The 22,807-nt window shown below is 33.1% G+C and overlaps 1 protein-coding gene across 1 annotated transcript in view; it reads left to right on the top strand.

Moving 5' to 3' along the window:
• Positions 1-22,807, top strand: part of Myo10A (unconventional myosin 10A) — an 82,385-nt gene that overhangs the window by 7,431 nt on the left and 52,147 nt on the right. Inside the window, exon 2 of the mRNA XM_077443151.1 lies at positions 12,069-12,269. Within this exon, the coding sequence (XP_077299277.1) occupies positions 12,144-12,269 (126 nt within the window). The 5' untranslated portion in view covers positions 12,069-12,143. The remainder of the gene's footprint in view (positions 1-12,068; positions 12,270-22,807) is intronic.

Genomic DNA, 22,807 nt, shown 5'->3' with positions numbered 1-22,807 from the left:
TTTTCATTTCGACACACCGCGGTCGAACGTTTTGTTTATAGACCGCGAACCCGTTCTTTTACTCTACTTACATACGTCGAGACATCGCAAAAACACTTTTTGATTCAGCAAACACTCGCAGATATGGATCAAAGTTGATTTCGAATACCAACTTGTATGCACATTCATATGTATGTATGTATGTACATATGAAAGCCATGTGTGTATAAAACAAACGTTCCATCTCATTGGAAGCGTTTGATGTTGTGAAACATTTGGAAAACTTGTTATCGCATTAATAATTTGATTAGCACAATAGGATGAGGTCATCTACTAGTTACTTGAGGAATGTTGGATGTCGTGGGTGTGTGTGTGCATATTCAGATTAAGATTTTGAGATTTACAATTCCACAGCATGCTCGTTGAATCATTCGTATGCGAGCCGTAGAGAAGGAACTTTTAATTACGTATTTAAAGGTATTGATTGAAGAATCTGGGGAGGTGAATTGTCGGGTGCCAAAGGTGGAAGTGGCATAACCGCTTCCGATCCACTTTCGTCAGATGTGCTCTCAGGTGTGTTGAGTGGGCCACAGATAGGATTTCCTTTTTTTTTGTTTTTGATACAGCCGTTTATTAGTACACTGTTTTGTTTTGTTATAATAATGTTGCTAGTAAAATTGTGTACGTTTTTGTCTTGCCGTTTGCTGTGTGTTATCCTCGTTTGATTTTTTGTATTATTATAGATTAGTTCCGTGTACTAAGTCACCAGTGAGTCAATGTCCTGAGGTCTAGTTTGCAAAAGCGAGGTCAAACAGTGACCCAATTGCATGATTGTTCCGATCGAGAATTGGTGCCAAAAGCGCACGTGAGGTGCTAACCATTAAAAAAAAGAAGTGGTTTGAATGTCGAGTCAATTGCCTGCTTATCGAACGTTTTTATTGAACTACACAAGTGCTAACACACTTGAAACAAATTGTATATTAATCAGATGTTTTCATTGTTTTTGATGGGAGTTTTTTGTTTCTCGCTATACCCCCCTTAAATTTTCACTAAGTATTATTTTCGTAATTTTTGTATTTGAACAAACATGTTTTTTTTTGTAAATTTTACACTCGTTATTTCCATACTGATTAAAATTCAATGCTAAGTAGCGACTCAAAATTTCTGGTTTTCTCTTTTTTAGTGTGTGATCATTTGACCAGGTTTTTTTATTTCAGAATTTGTCAAATTGTGTCGCTGAATGATACTTTTAATGATATTGACGAAATCGACATGGTTTTGATTTATTTCCGACAACTTTCATGACACTTGATTTCTTTTCCAATGAATAATTTACTCTTATGACCAGGCTTAGGCGGCTAGGATGCTTTAACCCACAAAAAATGGTTCACTATTGTCAACCTTTTTTTTTTGTTCTCTTGCTTTGTAGGATAATAGTAATTGACAATAGTGAGCCATTTTTTGTTGGTTAAAGCATCCTGGCCGCCTAAGTCTGCTTATGATTAAAGGCCGGAAAACCAAGGTGCCGTCTTGAAAAAAACGGACCCAGAGGGTGCTGTGTATTGTTCATTGCATTGTTCGCCGAACGTTTTTTTTTGGACTCCAGCTTTGTAAATAGAACTAAACCGCCCCGATTCCTAGAAAAAGCACTGTGACTATCCGGTGTCTACTTATGACTAAAGATAGGTGTTCGGTGGATGCTTTTCAAATACCAATACATAATTTCATTAGTGTTCAATGCAAGAGAGCAAAAAACGCATGGTTTTTCTAAGAAATTGACAATAGTGAACCATTTTTTGTGCGAAAAGCATTCCATCGAACGCCTAATTTCTTCTTACGACAGTTTTATAACATTTACTATGATTATTGCCTGCCTCAAATAAACAATGCTGGCGATTTGTTCTGCGAGATCATTATTTTAAAATCTCATTAAAGTTTTCTTTTGATTCATTAATTTAATAACGTTGCTTATTACGATTAGAGATCTATTGAGTTCACTCTATTTAGCGCGCAATGACCTCTCCAGTTTAGAGTAAAGCTGAAATTTTCCTAAATAATTTAGAATATTATTATATGCATCATTAAATCATATAATTATTTGTCTTTGATCGATACTAATTAATGATTAATTTCGTGCATTTGGACAGCTCGGGGTCATTGAATTCGCGTGCGTGATACGAAGTCAAGTCACATTAGCGCGTGCATAACTCGCCGGAAGCTCTAGGAAACGGTGTCGACATTCCCAATAAAAGAAAGCATTTCCTTTTCAGAACTTCCTGTTTGACTTTTCAAGTGCTGTTTGCCAACTCGTTGACCGGCGCCTTCGTCATTTTCTATTTGCCAACAATCTTCCGAAAGCGTGAGGGCACGTTGTTAAGAAGACGGTCAGAATTGAATGGACACGTCTCATCGGCGTGTTGTGTTGTTGTTGCCTTTATTGTCAAAAGTTTCAAATAGCTCCACGTAGTAGCCGTTGGTGAACGTCGATTAAAATCAAGAGAATCTGGTGTTGGACAACAACCTCGGAAGTAGCTTTCCCGTCGTCCCAAGGCAGTCGATAAAATCGCTGCAGTCCACGCAATATATTAAAATTGTCACTTTTATTATGATTTTAAAAACATTTATATCGGTATCTATTGCCTAAATTTCAAAATCATCACGACGGTGCGAGTCGCTGATTTATAATCTTGCCCTTGCCAAGAGAATGTTTGACTTGACCGACGTCCAACTAGAAAAGCGTTTCTTGAAAAAGGTTAATGGAGTTGATGTGCACTTACTTACTATTTTCTCACGTATGCTTGAAAAGGCAATCTCAATCTATTATTAAATAAAATAATACATAGGTGAATTGCTATACACATGTATAATATAAATGAACGTCTAAAGCATGGTCGGGGTTCGTTCTGGGAGCTGAGCGGCCCTGTTTCCGTCGGGTGGAATTTAGCAAACCTTATCCTTGATTTGCAAAGCATTGTCACTATTATTTAGAAAAAGTGAAAGTTTATCAGCAGTTGAGCAATTGTGAGACATTGTGGTGTTCCGCTATTTTAGCACTGGAGCGATTCATTTTGAAGGCCACACATATAAACATTTATACATACATACATACGATTTGAAATAGGTATACAGTTTCTATTGTCAAACTATTATTAGTCATACGTAATTATTAAACCGTTGTTTCAAACTTGGTTCGAGTTGTGTATTTTCATATGTATGTATGTACGTATGGGTATGCATTTTAATTGTTTGGTAACTATTTATATGATATGTATGTACATTTATATATGTATATTGAATTTATACATTAATTGGGTGGGCATTAATAATAATTATTAAATCATGCAATTCATTCGCAAGCAATAACTTTTTACTTCATCTATGTACTCGTACGTAGCAACAATACATGAAGTTTTGTGATCATGCGAAAATTCGAGCTCGGGATTTTGACTGATTCTAACTCAGATCCGATCACTGATCACGTTTTCATGATCTAGAAAAAAATGTGTGTGTTTTGGGGATTTTTTGAAAAATCGGTTACTGAATTTTTATCGATATGACGTACATTTTTTCAAATATTTAAGTTCATCGGAAGTGTTATCTCACCTCATATATGCGCACCTTTTTTTAAGTTTTTGGAGACAATTTAGAATTAGCATGAAACTTTTTTACATACAATAAAAATAATAAATTTCATACATTAATATTTTTAATACAACCGCAGGTAATACTTTTATTCTAGATAATCGAAGTTTTTTAGTTTTTCTTCGAAACTTTTCAATGTATTGAACTGAAATTTCATATCTAGAAGATTTAGCTTAATATCAAGTAATATATAAAATTTGGTAAAGTTCCATGAACTGGAAGTGCCAGTTTGGTTTTGTTCGATTTTTCTTCCGATTCCGATTTTTTTTCGACCTCTTATGCGTGCTCTTCACGAGTATGTGAATATGCGTGCTCTTCACGAGAAAATTCAAATATAATCTTAGAAAAGTCGAAAATGTTGTGACCACACGATTTTTTCCACACTACTGAACGTACCCAGCTGTAAATTTATATTTGTATTTTTGATGTACTAACTTGATAAGGTTTTGGTTATAATTCATAATCCGGAAGTACTTAGTATTTTTTTTAAAAACAATGTTTCATTATTTTATTTTGACCTATTGAAGTATTTTTATAATTTTGATATTTTGTACTTATAATATTCATGGTGATATTAAGTAATAAAAAAAATTTGAACAAAATCCAACAACCGGAAGTAGAACTTTTATGTTGTGCGAGTTTTCCTACATTAGCGCTCAAACTTGCATCGAAAATACTCTCATAGCCGGTATGTGTGAAACGTGTACGTGTGCGTCATTATTCAATTTTGTTTTTTATACATCTTATATTCCTCAAATACCTAGATAAAGTCATGGGTTGGTCACATCCGATTTATTTTAATGAAATAATTATTTACTGTTGATGAATAGTTGGCAAATGTATAGTTATATCATACGTTGTACATACATATGTATGTATGTCCATACATGCATTTATGAATGTTGTTATATACATATGTGGTTATCTCAGTCCGGTACTTTTGAAACGTTTCCATATAAGTAACATTCAATTTTCATTTAATCGTATAACATATTGGAATTAACGACTATACCCCGGTTCTGCCCGGATGAGTTTTAAACGCAAATTTTTTCAAGTAAGTACATATTGTAAATAATACTTAAGTCATATTACGGAAATTACTATGATTGAAAGTAATTTTATTTTAAGAATTTGATTTAATTAAGTTTTTTGCGAATACATTGCATTAGGACTGTCGAATTGTATGTTGAAATTGCAAGATTAATTTGGATTTTAGTTAACGTGGCTTGAAAACCTATGCCTGTGTGTCACCAATAGTATTCGCGGCATGCAAGGCGGGCTGCGTGGAATGCAGGGCCGGCTTCTTGCGCCCATTTATTCGGAATGTGGTCACAAACATTTACACACAGTCAGACAGACAGACACACTCGCATAAAAGTGCGTCGATTTTCCCGGAAATTGATAGAATTGTTAGAAATAAATATATTTTTCCATGTATTATAAATCATGATTTAGGATGCAACGTTTGTAATAGAAAGAAAATGCAGTTTCACGAACTGATTCATACACCCTATACGGTACAAGGTATTTGAATGTCATGAAATGATTGAAGTACATATTGTACACATAAATGATGGTCAGAGATGCCTTTTGTCGTCTCCTTCGCGGGGATGTCTCATTTGAAGGTCGTTCATGTTGCTCGCTGGATCATTAATTATGCAAGTCTTGGCCTCACCGTGTACTGTTAGATAACGCGTATGCGTACTCAGGCGACAACACAACACGGTCAATGCAAATATTTGGGCCATCGGGCAGGATCAGCCTCTGTGTCGATGACTTCAACACACCGTCGGATATTTATTCATATTGATTCGCCGTTGACACAAATTTTGAATGCCAATACAACCGTAGATTTCGTGTGAATTTGCATTTTATAGTGTGACGTTAATATGACCGAGTCATGGAAAATTCTCTCCTATCCGAGTTCTAAATGGGATTGTTTATGTACATACATACATATAAGAGAGGTCGCACGAACAACTTCTCTCGCTACCGACAAGGTCGGTATTGAAAGATCATTCTTTTAAATGATATAAAACTGCTGGATGTTTAGAAATCTGATATATCTGTGATTATTTTGCGATGGGCTTATGTTTAGAAGATGTGATTGCGCGTCGATGATTTGATTTATTTATCAGCTAGAATTGAGACGCATGGATAAGTTAAAGCAAGGATTCCCAACTGTCGATCTCAATACGATTATGAATTTTGAAAATAATGATTTCCATATTTTGAAGTTACATTAATATAAAAAAATAAAAGACAATTTAAAATTTTTTTGGAAGAAGTTGTGACACATTTGCTGATTCACAATGAAGTAAGGTGTTTGAGCAAAGGGTTTGTTTTTGTTAGGTTTCGAGAGTTATTACTAAAGGGCGGATAGGAAGCTTGCCGTTCATTGTTAATTGTTCGCTGTGCTTTGTTAAATTTGATGAAGAACCTTTTTTTTGCACTTTAGCTTTTTAAATAGACCCAAAACGCCCCGATTCCTGGAAAAATCACCCTTCCTATCCGTTCTTTAGTTATTACATGAAAAAATAATATTTTTAATTTAAAGAGGATTATAGTGTGATCTAAACAAAGAAAAATTTATATCAATTTAACCAGAAGTTGACTGATTTTAATGAAATTCATAAAATTTACAATTTCGTATAATATGAACCATTAAATATTAATGAAAATAATGTCCAAAGTCGTAATAATTTTTCGTTATAAACCATCGTAATAATTGTTCCTATGGATGTGGGAAATTTAGAATTATGTACAGTTTATTGAATTGCAAAATGACGTTACGTTTACACATTTGAATTATTTTTACTTTATTTATATATGGAATGTATTGAATCTAGAAATATACTGATTTTTAAAGGACATTTATGAAATATTAAAAAAAAAAATGTTTTTATAGTTATTCAACGATAATTTCCTTTTAAAATGAATATTTTTAACTTTTAAGTACAAAAAAATGTTGATCACCATTTAGACGAAAGGTAGCTCAAAAATTTTGGGTACCCTTGGGACATTTCAGTAATGATTCCTCGGTAGCCTCAGCGTGGGAGTTCATAATCAATCATGAATATCAGACTCTTATAAAATACAGTTATCTTAAAGCAGGTGTTTGTTCTTGACCTTTTCCCACACATTCCTCCCCTGGGGAGGTAAATATATCCCAGGAACTTCAGTTGTAAAGTATTCGTTTTTCTAGTGAAACCATCTTGTTTCATTTAGTTTGGCAGTAGGGTGAAAAATGCACGATTCCTATTACTTTGCTAGTACATAGTTGCGGATTATATCTCAATCTTAAATTGACGAATTTCGCCTATTGCTATGTTAAATAAAATTAACTTTGTGCCAAAAATCATCAATTTTGTTATTAAAATATATGGGTTTTATGTGTGAGGGTCTTTGATATTCATTTTTTTTTGATTTTTGAAGCTGCATTATCGTCATTCTGTATGTATTAGGTCATTTCTTATACGAGTATATTAGGTCATTCTGTTTGCATCGCGTGTTTTTGTATGAACTATTATATTTATATTGTATGTGTGTGTATAGAAATCAATAATTGTCTCGTATGAAGGAAGCTTGAGTTTTGGTGATAATGACGAACTCTTTGATCTTCTTGCACAATGACAATTTTTCTTCGTACGTTCGCACACATTCATACGAAGAAAAGGTTTGATTTTTTTTTAGTTCGTCGCAGAATCATATGTAATTGTTTGTGAAGTTTCGCAACGTGGCGTGTGACGCAAAACGCGTGAACAATCCGTCAATAGACTGCATTACCTTCGCAGAAGAATTCCGTTCGTCGTGACCCTATTTTGAAAATTTGACGTTTCTTCTTTAGAAATTAATGGCATTTGTTTTTTTTTGTTCCATGTATGGATTTTATTTGATTTTATACAAGTACATTTAATACAAGTATTATTATACAAATTAAATACATATCAATTACATCCATATCTATGGCAAAATTTGTAAATTTGCAGCATTTTTTAAACAATTCAGATTCAATACAGCGACATTTATGGTCAAATTAAATTAAATTAAATTAGCAGCATTTTATACAATTCAGCGAAATCCGAGATTGATGAAAACTCGAGATTTGCGAGAAAATGGGTGAAGTTGCCAATTTGTTGGAACCGCTTCAATGAAAATCAGATAAATTGATAAACTCTGATCGACTTTTTTAAATTCAGCAGCTAAATAATGTCTTGTTAACTAAAACTAAATACTAAAAAGTATTTAGTTTTTAACAGTAATTTCATACAAAAATGGTCTCAATGAACGGGCAAAGTAGTTATTTCTTTTCATAAGATGCAAGAACAATATCAATTTCTTGACTGGTTTTTGTCCTTTATTAGTCGGAAAAAAAAGTTCACGCCCAAAATATAAAAATACGCCCGAAAATAGCCCACGGGGCAACCACTGATGTACCTACATATAGTAATTAATGTCGTGAAAGTATTTACGCTTAGAGTGGAATATTTTGATATTGTAATGTGATTAGTGTAATTATCTTCGTGTGCCGAAAATGTATCATTGAACCAATTTTATAGAACTTGTGCCGAACATATGAATTAAAAACCTACGCGATTGAGTGTTTCTTTTAGTGCCCATTATGAAAGCGCAAAGCTTGTAGAACGCGGTATTCTATTCTTCGATTTTATAATTACAGTTATTGTCGATCGTTTTGCGAAATTTATTATCAACAATTATCGAGCGTCGAAGTGCAATGATTTTGTCATGTTAATTGTACATACGTACAGATTATTGCATCAACGTGTTATAATATTATGCACATTATATTTTATGAAATTATCTGCACGTGTGTAAAGTTGAGATTATTGAACGATAGATTATATGTATGTGGTAAGTGTAAAAAGGCCTAGAATTTTTAATACAATTAAGCACGTTTTTATAATTTTTTCTGTGTTTTCGTGGCCGCGGGATATGTTCGACACACTTTCTCGTATTTTATGACAAGTATCTATCTACCTACATTATGTATATTCGCTATTGCCTATATACCTCTTTACTGTTGCGGTAGGCTTTTTTCGGGTATATATTATAATTTTGCAAAATTGGACGTACACCTGAGTGTTGCGGTTTGCAAAATAAACTGTCGATTGTGACGTTTTTTCTCGTATGTGTATCAATGATGAGAATGTAAAAAATCAGGTGAAATTAGATCGGTTGTTCTACAACCTGTTATTTTGATCTGTAATTAACAATTGGTATTTGTTAACAATCAAATATCAGCTTTTTAAATGACTTATCGTCATTTTAACTTTCGGATTATTTTTATAATTGCTTCTTATTCTTTATTTTGTTTTTTTTTCTTCAAATAAGTACACGTTGTTATTTTTTTTATATTTGAGTTAGTATATTCTTAAATTGTGAAGCATTGTGCAATTTATGTCTAAAATTTACGTACATATGTGTGTCATCACGATAATTTTCTTGATAGATCAAGTATTAAAAAAAAACACACTTTTGGGGTCAAGGGGAAGAGCCTATTTATATTTGGGCTTCAAGGTCACTTTTCATGCAGGTATTTTTCTAAAAAAACGACAGGTGAAAGTGTGTAAATTATTTGATAGGTTTTTTTTAATTAAAGTAATCAAATGCACGATTATAATTAAAAAAAAAATAAACCGGATTGTATTTATATATAACTATTCTATATTCAAAATTCACGAAAAATCTATTTCTTCATGTCATCTGTTACTATAAATCAAATTTCAATACTAACATTCAAACAATCGGTTTATTTATTTAAAATAGTATACTTACCTATGATTAGACGTTATATACAGCTTTATTAACTTGAAATGTTGAGAATGTACTTTGAAAAATTGCATCATGCGAAAGCGGGTAGATCTAAAGAAAAAAATGTTTGTAAATAAAAAATAATTGACAGTGATAAGGCAAAGGTCGTACTAGAATAGCTCTCACCGTCGACACTGAGCCTGTTATGTTTTGCTTTGCGTGATGAAGCTGTTGAGGACCATTGTCAACGGTTTTGCAGGTATAACTGTTGCTATTGTAGTTTCTGTTTATTCGTCAAGCATCAATAATGTCAAGAATTTTCATTTTTTTGGTAAACTATTCCATTGCAAATACACATTTATTTGGCAAATGCATACATACATACATACATATGCATATAAATGTAGATAAATATTATGAACAGCTTAAGAATATATATTTTTTTGGTATTTTCTTCTTGGTCCACATTCCACTTTTTGTTATACAGAAAGGTGTGTCAAAATCGCAACTATTTATTTGTTTGTTTTTATTTATCGGTTCGAGTACGCATTGTTCATCTCAGACAAAAAAAGTATTGGCATACATATTAGATAGCCGATCTTCAACCTGTCGCTTTGACATTCCCATAATAACAATAGAATATTTCGTAACAATTATTTTACGAAATATTCTATTGGATTTTCTTTGTGTGTACAAAGAAAATCTGCCCATCGATTTGAAAATTTCACTTTACACCACGTCTTTGGAGAAAATTTTTGATTTATCATTGAAACATTGGTATTCGATTACGAAATGTCTATACTTGGGGCAAAATATTGGTGTATAATTCAAGATTTCGCCATTTCTCCGTCGCATTCTTCCGATGGTGATGCAAGAAATATTTTACTGCTCTGGAACTAATGATGCCTGTAGTATAATAACATATTTTTCTCATCAGTAATTTATTTGCTAATAAGTTTTAATTACATCTGACGAAATTTGATTAATGCAAATGTTACAATTAAATAAAATTGAATTAACAAATATTTAGATTGAAATAAAAATATGTTTTATTATTTATGATCTCATTAGCGCAGTCTTAAAATTACATTTTGTGCATTATTTTTACATACGATTGAGCCGGATTTGTTCAAAATTAGCAGTGCGTCAATTAGCTTCTGTTAAATGTTTTTAGAAATGTCTAGGTTCGGTCACCCGTTAAGTTGACCCCTATCTCTGTGTTCTTTGATTTTCCTTATGTTTAATACGTTTATATGTATTATGTATGTATGTACATATGTATGCATATTTAATTTTTAAGTTTTGCTATTTTTATTATTCATACAAAGTGGCGCTCAAATATTTTTCGCATTTTTTTATCGGCGATTTATTTATACTACACATGTACATGTACATACAAAGATAATGATACTAGTGATTAAAAATTCAGGTTTTAGCTCAAAAAAGCTTGTAAAAACGACTGTTTTCCGTTTCCCTGTCTTGCAATTAGAAATTAATCACACTACTTTCTTTTTATACATACATATATACCTAAGTCATGTTGATTATATGATTTTTGTCCACTGCTTTTTCATTTTAATTGCAGAATAATATATGTATTATATAGGGTTGTATTTTATTTTTTTACATACATATCTGAATACTTCTTATTCTATTATATAAAAAGGTCCTATTGGTGCAAATTATCTTCTTTATTCTTTGACATTACCCCTGAAGAATTTTGTCGTTTCTTTTTCTTCAAATAGTTTATATGTAGACACTACTTTTACGTACCTAAGTACAATAACAATAGAGATGGCATTTTATTTTTATCTGCAGATGTAAATTCTTCGCATTTTTACACGTCTGTGTTTTTTAAACGTTTTCCTTGTGAGTGTCGTTTGAGCTAAAGCACTCCAAAAAAACAATAAACATGTGGGTATGTAGGCGAATCGGTAAATTTTGTACGTGATTGTTTCGCTGTTTATTGCTATCGAAGCTTTCGCCATTGACCGACTTTGTTTTCTTGGACTGTATATAGAATAAATACAATTTGCCCGCTTAGATTGTCTTTGACGTGACCAGAAAATACATCGATCCTTGGAAACTCGAGTGCAGGTGCTCTTCACCTTTTTCAGATTTACTAGTAATTTTTACATCAATACGGAATATCAATAGATTTCGATTAAGTTTTGTGATTTTTCATTCGTAGATGGAATTTACTCTCAGTTATCGTTTTATATTGGTAGGTACATACGATTTGCTATGGGAATACACCAATTTTAATTAGGATTGTTAAACGTATGTAGCTACATAGTGTATATGTACGTACATCAAATACATATGTACATGCATTGCTCAAATGAGCAAAAATGTTATCAATTATAATGATCCTAATAGTAGTTTTTTCCTATGTGCGTATGTAAATTATATGCATCTTATAAATAAAACAGCAATAAAAATGCACATAACAAATTTCATTTAGGTATACGCAACCGTGACGAATTCGCATTAGTACGTATAATTATAGGGAACGTCGAAATTAAGGAGATGTGTGAGCAAGGTTGAATGACGTTGTATTCTTTCTTTAGTTCTTTTTGTAAATTCAACTTAAAATCTTGGCGAAAGTGTTTTTTCCTCATTGAGAGATGATATCATGAGTATGATTCATTGATTATTTTTTTGTATTTTTGCAGATAGAATGAAGCTACAATCAGCGCCGAGCGTTCGGTGAAGGGTTTCCGCCGTTCGTCATCATCATCAGCTCCGAGATGGAGTGGTTACCAGGGTCCTTGGTGTGGTTTGATCCTGGGGTCGGCCATAGCCTCCCAGGTGAAGTTTTGGAGTATCACAAGGCTGCACAAGTCGTCATCATTCAAGCTCTCATCAATGGAAAGGTGAATATATTATTTTTCTTATACGTATTTCCTGTGGAGATCTATATTTATTTATTTTTTGTTTTGTAATACACATGCCCATATTTTTTTGAAACCATTTTCATGTGTGGCTAATTTGGGATGAGAAAACAGTTATGTTGTGGGTACATCCTCCGCTACATTTTATTGCGTGTATTATATGTATGTTCATACGTATGTATGTATGTAGCTAAGCACACAGTCCCAGCAGACAGCTGGTGCTCAAAAGTAATTTGATGTCTTTTTCGCAGTCAGTGTCGGCTCAAGAAACTCGTTTTAGGATTCATCAATAGACGCAGAAACCACTCTTGAGGTCAATGTTGATGTTTTCACAAAAAATGACGCGGAATACGTTAATGCTAATAGGTTTTGAAAAATGCTTGTCGAAATTTTAAAGGTTACGGTCGCATTGCGGTTTAACCCTCGTATATACGACATATGTATGTACTATGAAAATTTCAGCGATGCTATGACTTCATCACAATATTTAGGAGTTTTAGTTTATTTATTAAATCAAGTAATAAGGTTTATATACGTATGTACATCTAATATATAAATTCGAAAGAGACTTTGTAAGTTGGTAAGTATCTTTGGTGGGAACTTCGTAAACAAAACAAAGTTTCTATGACGACAATTCAATTGGTTGAATATTATATTTTTTTCAAAACAAATGAATATTTACTATTAGATTCGCCATGTTTACGCTGTTTATATTACAAATACTGAGCGAAGCCGGGTAAAACAACTAGTATTATATAAAAAATACGTATGTAGGTATGTACATATATATTTAAATCAGTATGCGATCATTGTATCGTTTACGACAGTAGTACACCCGAAATGTCTTTGGAATTCTATGATCGGATTAGCCACCTGCTCTCTAGCCCAGGAGCCTCACGGATTTTACCTGAAATGAATTTAATAATCATCATAATGGTATGTATGTGTGTGTTATATAACCGGTATATAAATGTGAACATGTAAACATATGTTTGTATGTATGTATGTACGTACGTATATACATAGTGATCGGTGCGTGTATAGTCAATAGCGTATAACTGGTTTTACTTTTGGCATACTTGCGCTGCGATGACCTTATGAACCCCTTCGTGAAAGGCGTGATCGGCTTACAATACGTACTAATCAATTAGAATAGTTAAATTCAACAACCGGGACATTCGGTCATAGGAATTTCGATGACGACACAAACGCCAGCGGTGGATAAACTTTTTCAAGTAAAATCTTATGGATAGTGTAGTGCTTTGATATGACGTCACGCGTCACCACTAATGTAGCTTATGTACATAGGTATATTGGGAAGATAAGAAGATGTGTACGTATGTAAATAACTATTAGATTTTACGTAAGGAAATTTTACTACCGTTAATATGGTCAATTTTATTGTGTTTTAGTCAAATTTTTGAAAATATAATAAGGAAAGGTGATGACGTCTGAATAACTGTAGCCAGCAGTATAACTCGGTGGTTTTGTTAATAGCCCTAACCATCGAGAGGCTCATGGGTTCGAGCCCTGGGTTGACCTCGATTGAAAATAATTTATTCGGAAGTATTTCAGCAGTTCTTCTGGTCAGACTTGGATATTTGTGACAAAAAGTCGATCGTTTAGGTGACTTCATACCGAGTCCCTTTGTATTCTGCTCGCGTGCATGTAAGTAAGGCTGTGCGATAAAAACAGAGAGATTTCCACGGCACGCTACTGGTATAAACACATATGTTCATATACATATGTAGGTACATACTATTAAGTCATTTGAAAAATGAACATACAATAAAAGTTCTTATAGAAACTAAAAAATATGAAACAATAATTAAATCAATTTAAAAATTTTTTATTACAATAATTATTTAGGAATCATAATATATTTCATTAAAATTCATAATATTTCATCAAATGACGTGGATATTCCTGGTCAAATCTAGGAGTAGGAAACTGGCCACCCCAGACCCCCCCCCCGAATATATTTGAATCGTGGATAGATTGTTATGCTTCATTGTAATTGCATTTCGCATATTCATTGAAATTATGATTGTACATACATACGCACATGCATCAATATGTACATATGTATGTACATGTATGTGCATGGTTATACATATGTATGTATAACCGGAGTGCGCGGTGCGACTTATGACGAGACATTCTGATATAACTATTCGCTCGCAGGTATCGATAACCATTGGCAACTCAATGGGCTATATGCATTTAATTTATGATCTTTATTTTATTTGTGAATAAAACAAAGAAAATCTCATGTTAGAAAAATTATATTTTTTATTCTTATTAATGTATTTAACTGACTTGGGTTACTTGAAATATTCATGTCTATTAAAATATGTATTATTGACACGTGAAGCAAATAAGAAAATTTGTTTATAGTTTTTCGTTTAATAATAATAATTTAATTATTAATTAAAAAAAACTTATTATTATATATGTACATATGTACATACTTCTAATAATAAACATCAACAGTTCAATAGAAATTAAATTTTAAATAATTGTGTATTTAATGTACATATTTAGAGTTTCTGATTTCCCGGAATTTTTCAATTCCGGAATACGGGATGGAGCTCGGCATTGTTCCCGGGATTCCCGGGATCCCGGTATATTTACAATTTATTTTTTATTAACATAAAATTTATTTATATATTTACAAAAGGTTACAAAATATAATATACTTTTCTATTAACTGGAAAAAAATAATTATAAAAGTTAACTTATTTGAAAAAGACTTTTAAATTTATTTGGCTTCTTAAAAATATTAAAATATTTAAATGAGAATCCGAATACCTGTTTCTAAATCTGGTACAAATATTTCTAGAACTGGAAAACTTTTTCAGTTTCTGATGAAGTTTGCTTTATATGTACATACACTTTTTTTAGTTATGTGTTTATTTCTCCTGTAAGCATGTAAATACATATACCTGTACTTTCATTTATTTTTTGAAGTCGAGGATTATTTTTGTTTGCGTTATTTTGTAGATTTGTCTTTGATAACTCCTTATTTAATTCTTCATTAAACACAGTTGTCTCATCTTCATCATAATCTATTAAAGTTTCTTCATTGTGGAATCTTCAACACAAGACGGATACACTCGCTTCATAATAGTTTCATTTTAGGATATACATACATATGAACATTCGCCATTCGCATACATTTAAAAAACGTTTCGATTGAAACATTTTTCCCGGGATTCAATATTAGAATTCCCTAGACACGGGACATCAAACATTGCGCGAACTCCCGGGAATTTCAATCCTGGGTCGACCCGGCTCATAAACCCTGATGTACATATCATATACATATTTACTGTATATATTTATTTTTTATCAAATAATCGGGATAAAATAACAAACTGCCCGGGATGTCGGAACCATACCTTTATACTGGGCAAGTGCCGGTCAAATTGGGTCGTATGGTTAACCTATGTATATGCAGTGGCGGACTGGGACTGAAATCAGTGCATGCCAGGAGTCAAAGGGGGCCCCCGGGGTTACAAAAATTTGTCCCCCCCCCCCATATAACAAAATTGTCCTCTTTCCATCACGCTAAAAATCAAGGGTAAAAAATAAATGGAATTTAAAAAATGGAATAAACAAATTTAGGTACAAGAAAAATGGCAAAAGCCAAATAGATCCATAAATTACATTGTATATTTAGTTTTAACCCTTGTCCTAGGTAAGAATGCAAAATTGAATATTTTTTTAAAAAATCTTTTTTATATCGGAATAAAAATGGAAAATATTCTTTGCATACACCTTATTGAGTTATAAAATATGAAAATTTTAGCTTTTTACATAATATTTTTTCAAAAATACCCTTATTTTTTTCATATTTTATAACTAATTTTTGAAAAAATCATTATAAAAAAATATTATGTAAAAAGCGCCGTAGGCGAAAAATTTTTTCCAAAAATCTTCACATGGTCAACAAAATAAATAGACCATCAAACTGAGTCACTAAAAAACTATCAATTAACTTAATTTCTACCGATTGTCTTTTCACTTTACCTATGTACAGTACGTAATAACAACAAGCGAAAATTCGAACTCAGAATCGATCACTGATCACTAGTCACTGGACCCAGAAGGTGCCGCGTATTGTTCAAAGGTTGTAAATGCATTGTTAAAGGTTTGCCGAACCTTTTTTACAAAGGATTTACAACAATGGAACAATGGATAGCACTGTGACTATCCTACCTCTACTGATCACGTTTACATAATATAGAAAAATGCGGCTCTGTGTGTCTGAGTGTGTGTTTCTGTGTCTTTTTATTATTTTATATATGTATTCGTATATATAAAATTATTTTTATCTCAACCGGAAGTAGTACTTTTACCCTATAAGATTGAGGTATTTTTATTTTTTTCTCGGAAACTTTTCGACGTATTGAACTGACATTTCATATCTATAATTATAAACCTAATGCTTGATATATAAAATTTCGTGAACACCCGTTGACCGAAAGTGACAGTTTACTCCTGTTGGCAGTTTACCGGATTTTTCTTCCACTATTTAAAATTGTGTATTTAAATCTTACTATATCATCGAAGTATGTATAATCAAATGTTATTTTGAAAGTATGAAGTAAATTTAAATTGCTGGTTGATAATGAATTGTCCTATCAAAATTGTTTTAAGCAATTCAGTTTATATTATTCACAGAAATTCGTTTATTCCCATTTTTATTTCAGTAGGTAGTCGTTACATATGTAGATATTGGTATATACATAATCTTGAGGTTGGAAATGGGCCCGGCAAAAGGGCCCACGTAAATGTTGAAACTTACATTTCGAGCCTAATAAAAAAAGTTAACCGATCCTTGCGCTGTTAAAGCTGGTATTAGTTGTTTGTGTATGTCCTAAGAAATTTGTTTTGTTGAAATATCCAAACTTTAGGTCCCAAAGTGCAATATCCTATAAATTTTTACACACGTGAAGTAGTTAAAAAGTTATTTAATTTTACTGAGGGCCCATATTTTCTAAAAGATAGTGGGGCCCCCATGCCATCGGGCATGTTCGCTTGTATGGCCAGTCCGCCACTGTGTATATGTATGTACAAATAACATGTTTTATAACCTTTCTAACGATTTGATGATTTAATTTCTTGACGTTCTCACATTGAACGTGATTTTTTACATACGAGCCGCTATATTTGAAAGTGGCATGAGTCCACTTTTCTTCATTTCGAGAAATATTTCGCAAAACATTAAATATAATGTTTTGCGTTTAACAATATTTTGAAAATACTGGTGGCCTGTAATACGTTTATTCTGTTTTTCCAAAATTTTTGACATATCGAATTAAAATTAGTGATAACAATTTGTGAATAACGTGAAACAGAAAGTATTTTTGAACTGAAAACTGCAAATTGGATTTCTGCCAATTTCAAATAAAATATAATATTTTAGAAAAATATTAAATACATTATTTTATTTAATTCGTTTTCATAGCTATTGTTTCTTATATGTACATAGTTATTATTTGATAATCAATTGTTAATATATCACTATTATTATTTTTCATTCTTGTTCATAGACCATTAAAAAGTACTAAAATTGGCGTACATACATATGTATCGAACTTTTTCACATTTTACAATATTCGTTGATTTTAGCTTAATCAAAAATAAAAATCGGCATATAACATACAGACATACATACGTATATATGTGCAATTTTATTAAATAACAATTATTTTGTGTTGAGTGTAAAAAGGTTATGTACCTGTGCGTCAGTTATCGCCCGTCCATTGCACTCAAGTGCAATCGCGGCTGGAACAGTTATTGCAGCTCAGCCTACCGATGCACACAAATGATCATGTGTTCCACTTAGAATTGGCACAAACACACACATACACACACACCAACTTTCAGCAAAATCTGAAACAACGCATCCCGACAACTATGTGTGTGCGTAAGCTGAATTTCCCGATTTCCCAAACCAACGGCAACTTTTCGAGACCGTAAAATAATGTTGAATTTATTCGGTTTACCTATGCACGTGTACATGGATATGTATTCGAAACAACTTATGCACTTTGAATTTCATGGTTCGTTCAACGTAGCAAGATTATATGAATTAGGTAGATATTATAAAACGTTCATTCGATACTGAAATAAATGCAGTAATATATGTACATATTTTTTCTAGCGGTATTATTTACTCTCCCTCTCCAAAAAATGATTTATTATATGGACCTTGGGTTTTAATTTAATCAATTCCTTAATTTGCCTTTTTCAAATTTAATTCATAACAATTAACACTATAAAAAGATTTGAACACCGAATTCAATATGTATTTTATTTTGCGACTTTGTACTGATTAATTTAGAACTGGTTATTTTTATGAACGACGTTTATACATTTAATGGGCGAATGTACATTAAAATATTTTAAAAATGCAAGGTCTCATGTTTTATTGATATTTTGAGTTGTAAACATTTTTTGATGAAACCATTAAATATGTATATACATATTGTACGTACATTTTTTTTTTAATTTTATTTTTATTATACTTAGCTGCATGTAAAATATTTTTAGGGCAAAAATATATATTAAGTAAAAAAAATGTGAAAACAGTGAAGAGGTGTGTGGATTGCTCGATACCATGCGTTAACTAGTTTTGTATTATGGAATACTCGTCTTGCGATTTCTTTTAAGGGATCTGGTAGATCGGCCAAGATCGATTTGCCATCAAACTGAACTCGTAATATGTACTGTGTGGTGTTTTGCACTGGCCTTGTATGGCTTTCCCATGAAATTACATGGAATACGAGGAAATTATATGTCAGTTGGAAAACTAACACATCACAAGCGCATTCTTCAGACTTCTTCCTGCTTAGTGTAATTTCGATTCGCAAATATGCTAATCGTGACTGATGTGGGTGCTTATGCGTGTCAGAAAGAATTTCTTTTATAGAATTTGATTGATAAGCGCTCGTCGATTGGAAAATTAACTAGCTGACGTCAATAAACCGCATACGAAATGGCGTTTTAATGTTGTCACGCCACATTCTTCTAAATACGAATTTTCTTATATTTTACACATTTCTATCGTTGATTTGTGATTATTTCTGATGTTTTTGATAAAACGTTTAATTTATTTAGTGGTGATCTTTTTAATAGTTATATTTTTGCAACTAGCCGTACGCGAAACGATTGAATGCATTGCGCGGAACTTTATTCGCTGACTGGTTTAAAGTAACATTCCTTATGAAATACATCTTTTCCGGTTATCCTATTGAATTTCATGCACTTTACTAACCTGCAAAGAAACTGTAAAATCATCTTACAAAACCTGTTATACATAAGTACAACAACAATAAATTGAATAGTCCTTTTATGACGATTAGTTAGTGCGAATATATTATACGGGTCTACCTCACGGGACCGAAAGTGAAACGCCCGAAAACGCAAATATCGGAAGGCAAAGATCGAAAATCGAAAGATCTTAAGTCGAAAGATAAATGTATATATCTACATATATATATATGTATATATACATATATATATATATATATATATATATATATATATATATATATTTTTTTTTTTTTTTTTTCAATAAATAAATTATTATTGAAACGTTGATGATTCGACGATTGGTGAATGTCAACTAACATTCTGGCCAAGATTTTGCAGCTAATTTTATCTACATATATACACATGTATTATATTAATTGAAAACGCGTAAACAAGATCTTGCTTATTGATATACTTTTTTTTATTTATATTTTACCATGATGCCATTACGAGCCTTACCCCTAAGCGAAAACTATGGTATTAAACATATATAAATTTTGATATAATGTTCAAATAAATAGTGGTGACAAATAGTAGGTAAGATGGATTTGCCAATTTGACGACGAACCGTTTCCACAATGAAATCAGATAAATTGGCAAACTCTGACAGGAAACGATCGACTTGGAGTCACAAATATCCAAGTCTGCTCAGCAATACTGGAGAAACAATCGGAATAAATTTATTCAATCGAGGTCAACCCAAGGCTTGAATCCGGCAACCTCTTCGTGGTTAGCATTAACGCAACCACCGAGCTATACTGCTGGCTATTTATATAAGTGAAGTTTTAAAATGTATAGCCATGGATAATTTTACTATCTTCAATATATTACATATGTAGGTACTACATACAAACGTATCAAACGAATTTATTATGTAAATGTAAGAGAACCCATTTTCGTTTTTAATCGAATTGTTCAATTTGTATCGTGTTTTTAATTAAAAGAAGGACTGGAATATTCGGACAGTATTCAATAGTCTTATTTTGGCTTATTGAGCGATCTATGTAATTATTTGTGCGATCTAATTAATTTATTATGACACGTTTGTTTAAAATTTTGACGTTTTAATTCAAATGAATTATTTCAAGAGTCACATGTGTGTACTATGTATGTATTTCCACAACTTTTCCAAATACCTCCGATGGATCGATAATAAAAAGGGAAATTCGTGCGAAAACGGCGTTGACCAACGGTGGTCTGCGACCGGATTTGAACATTACCTACTGTAGAGATGTTGTAGTAGGGAGGTTGACGGTGCATCTAACCGGCAAAAGGTTTCTATCCAGTTAGTGCAATTTCACCCGAGTGCAAGCACAGCTATATCGCTCGCCGATGTGGAGGAACGAGTTGCACCATCACTAGATCACCATGATCAGGGATGCCCCTCATCCACAGACTGCAGTTGCGCAACGAAGCTACCTCTTGGACTTACACCCCTCCGACACAAGAAGACGCCGAAATCGACGGTGTTTACGAGGAGATAGAGTTTTCCAACGACGTCGTCGAGTACACCGAACCCCTTTCGGAACTCTACGAGAAGATATTCTTCGAGAGTTCGGTGCAGCTGGACGCCGGGGTGTGCGATCTATTAGCCGGTGTTAAGCTCTCCGATTTGGGACACTGTCGAGATGTACAACTTCCACCGGATGCGGAGGACGTAAATTTGAGTATGAAAGTGACCTTCAATCTGGACGACCAGGTCGACGAAGATCTGGATAGCGACGAAGATGCGTCTTACCACAGGAGACAGACTAACAGCGACTGTGCGCTTCTGTCGAGGAGGACATCTTGCGTGTCCATCCTGTCGGGGAAGAGGACCTTCCGGAGGGACCGTGTCGTACCGAAGCTGTCGTCGTTGTGTACCACCATTTTAGCTAATAATGTAATTAATTATTCAATTGCGGTCATCAACCGCTTAACAAAGCAGTGTTTTGCAAAAATCGCGTGATTAACCCATTCGGACACGCACGCATTTTTTCAACAATTTATATTTATTATTACCAAGTCGGTTATTTTGTCGATTTTTTTGCATGATATTTTAGTTTTAAATCAATCGTATAAATAAATTGTAGGTATCTACGTAACTTTAATTTAGAGTCATTACGACTTATCATCGTATGTACATATGTATGTCATGTCAGTTACGCGAAATTACGTACATACCTATACATATGTACATACATACATATCAATAGTAAAAAACTAAAGATTTTACATTATGTAGTTCTCTTTATATGCAACTTTTTATGCATTGATTATGATCCGTTTCAACAATGAAATATTGGAGTCACAAATATCCAAGTCTGATCAGCAGCACTACAGAAGTACTTCAGAATAAATTATTTTCGATCAAGGTCAACCCAGGGCTTGGGCCTGGGAACCTCTCGGTGGTTAGCATTAACGCAACCACCGAGCTATAATGCTGGATATATATAATTTTTCGTTTTCGATTTCTCAAGGGGATGAAATCCAGGATAGTCGCCAATTTCATAAGAGTCCTAAGCGGTAACCATGCAAAATTTGTTTAGTGGGACCTCATGTACGTATGTATATACATAATTGTATAGGATTCAAACATAGAGACTTTCTGCTTTATTTTGCTGTTATATTAATACGGTTTATGTTAATTTAATTTAAACTCGTGAAACCATCGTCCTATAAAGTTAAACCGGATAGTTATGTATATACATGTTTGTACCGTTTACTGCGCATCACTTGCAAAACGATGTTCGGGTCGTAGGGGAAAATTTGTGTGCATGTAAATTGTGAATATCATGAGGGCTTAATGAAGTCGAAAGTGGGTTTATCGATCCTTGTCGATCAGGAAAATGTTTTTTCCGCGTGAAAGAAAGAAGGCCAACCGGTTTTCAGCATTCTTCGATTTCCACACGGCGATGTTTTGTGTGTGGAAAAGCGGATGGTGGGTTGCGCAAGCGCAATATATCGATGGAGTCGGTCGCGCGCCACAGTTGCGGAACCACAGTGACCAGAAAGCTCGTGCTTCAGCCTTCAGTGCCCAACCTCACACCGATGTGAACGGGCCTCCGTGTGTTTTGGACGCAGTGCTGAATAGGGGTTAATTTCAGCTTTATGGGTCACATAAAGCTGATTATATAGCCTTGTATTCACCCGCCAAAATGCGGTGAGAACCATCCCTCGAATAAATAGCTTTCAGAATGTGCTATTTCATGTGGTGT

This window comes from Arctopsyche grandis, chromosome 12, assembly GCF_051622035.1.
Source record: "Arctopsyche grandis isolate Sample6627 chromosome 12, ASM5162203v2, whole genome shotgun sequence".
NCBI classification, from domain to species: domain Eukaryota; kingdom Metazoa; phylum Arthropoda; class Insecta; order Trichoptera; family Hydropsychidae; genus Arctopsyche; species Arctopsyche grandis.
The sequence above is the reverse complement of the archived record's forward strand: the minus strand, read 5'-3'. Positions and strand labels throughout refer to the sequence as shown.